Consider the following 2,158-nt stretch of genomic DNA (forward strand, 5'->3'; position numbering starts at 1 on the left):
TGGAAGAGATGAGAAAAATCCCTGGATGTACTTAGTCCCAGATGCCTCTAGTAAATGAACAAGAATCAATAATCCCCTCCAAAAGAACACCTGTTAGGTAATTGTAGTTTTCCAGTGGACCTTTATGCTTGTATGTAAATAATGGACAGAACAGTTATGGCCTGTGGAACTACTGAATGAGAGATCTGGAGAACAATAGAAAGTTCTCAAGAAAGTTCTATCTCTATGAGGCAGGTGATTTCTTCTGTGATGAGAAAATAGATCTGTCATGAACATATCCACCCTACCATTAGTTAATCTCTAGAGCAATAACTCCAGGATTTGTAAAATTATAATACATATACATATGCACCACTATAAATATTTATTTATTCATAGAATCTTTAGAAAACAGCCAAAAGAAAAAAGAGACATAACATTTCTGGAAAGGAATATGAGAAGGATTTACAGTAGGCAGCTTCAGGGTGTCACTGAAAGAAAATTTCATACCATTTTATTCAGGAGATTTAGCTGTGATCTTTACAAACAAAAGGAAAAACCAAAGTTAGATGATGCTAAAAGTCCTTACTATCTGAGGGGTTGTGTGAGGATATTTCACATTTCTCCCTAACTTGGGTCTCTTCCCAGCAACCTTCCTAGCGCCCACTTAGCTTCTTTGTTTCTCAAGGTGTAGATCAAAGGATTAAGTGAGGGTGTCACTACAGTGTAGAAGAGGGTGAGGAATTTGCTGTAATGCTGTGTGTATTTGCTCTTGGGTTGAATGTAAATGGAAGCTAGAGTCCCAAAAAACAAAACCACAACAATTAGGTGGGACCCACAAGTCCCAAATGCTTTCCTCCTGCCTTCAGTGGATTTTATCTTCAGCACACTCCTAACAATGCAGCCATAGGAGACCAGAATAAGCCCCAGAGGTATCACCACATAGAGGACAGAAGCTATGGAGAGCTCATTTTCCAGGAAGGTTGTGTTCACACAGGCAATCTTAATCAGGGCAGGCTCCTCACACATGAAGTCATCCACCATGTGATGGCTGCAGAGAGGCAACTGGAAAACAAGGATGGTCTGAACCGTGGACTCCACAAAGCCACTGATCCAGGCCAGAGCTGCTAGTTGCTGGAGGAGCTTTGGGTGCATGATCACTGCATAGTGGAGGGGTCGACAGATGGCATTGAAGCGGTCATAGGCCATAACAGTCAGCAGGACACATTCCGTGGAGCCCAGCCCCAAAGCAACATACAGCTGGATCACACAACCAGTGTAGCTAATGGTCTTGTCAGGCCCCTTGAGATTCCAAAGCATTTGTGGGACAACACTGGTGGTGAAACAGAGGTCCAGGAAGGAGAGATTGGAGAGGAAGAAATACATGGGTGTGTGGAGTTTGGGGTTAAAGTATGAGACCAGTATGATCGCTGTGTTCCCCATCAGTGTCAGAATGTATATGATAGAGACGACAAGAAGGAGAGCCATCTCCAGGAGGGGCTGGTCAGAAAAGCCCAGTAGGATGAAACCTGCCGGAGTGCTAGCATTTGTTCCTTTCATTGCTTAATTGTGAGTCACCATTCTTGGTCATTCCTATTTTCTCCCTGTGGGAAGAAAATCAGATATTAAAATCAGTGGAAAAATAACTGAGTAAAGTGAACATTTTGACACTGATTTTTATATAGAGAAATAACAGGCAAAATAAAATTGTGCAAAATAAAAAATGTAACGTGTTGACTTGCTATACAGATAGAAATATATGTCATGAAAACATCCTGTGCTTAAAAATATATATCTATAAATATAGAATAGAATTAGAACATATACAAAAGCAGGTTTGAAATGTATCCCCAATTCTCTGAAGATAAAATATACAGGCCAATGCCATTCTCCCATGTTGTAGTATGGCAAAACCAATATAATATTGTAAAGTAATTAACCTCCAATTAAAATAAATAAATTTATATTAAATATATATATATATATATATATATATATATATATCGGCCATTAATTAGCATAGTGTGAAAACCAAATAAATTGAAAGAAAGATGATGGTTACACATATGGATACATGATAATAGATATAAAAGATAAGTTGAAAAATACATTGAGAGAGCAAGAGTTTACCAAGGTACACAGCTCTGGAGACCTAAAGACAAGAAGAGTTAGAATTTTC

General features: G+C 38.8%; 1 protein-coding gene across 1 annotated transcript; it reads right to left on the minus strand.

The window, feature by feature from the left end:
- Positions 1-487: 487 nt before the first annotated feature.
- LOC129647495 (olfactory receptor 2H2-like) lies at positions 488-1,543 on the minus strand. Its single transcript, XM_055574576.1, has one exon. It carries the CDS (start codon positions 1,537-1,539, stop codon positions 607-609), a length of 933 nt encoding a protein of 310 aa, XP_055430551.1. The 5' UTR covers positions 1,540-1,543; the 3' UTR covers positions 488-606.
- Between the last annotated feature and the right edge of the window lie 615 nt (positions 1,544-2,158).

This window comes from Bubalus kerabau, chromosome 3 (genome assembly GCF_029407905.1).
Source record: "Bubalus kerabau isolate K-KA32 ecotype Philippines breed swamp buffalo chromosome 3, PCC_UOA_SB_1v2, whole genome shotgun sequence".
Classification (NCBI taxonomy): domain Eukaryota; kingdom Metazoa; phylum Chordata; class Mammalia; order Artiodactyla; family Bovidae; genus Bubalus; species Bubalus kerabau.

Bases quoted from the DNA above. Each gene is read 5' to 3' on its own strand.
- LOC129647495 (XM_055574576.1), bottom strand. From the start codon at position 1,539: ATGAAAGGAACAAATGCTAGCACTCCGGCAGGTTTCATCCTACTGGGC.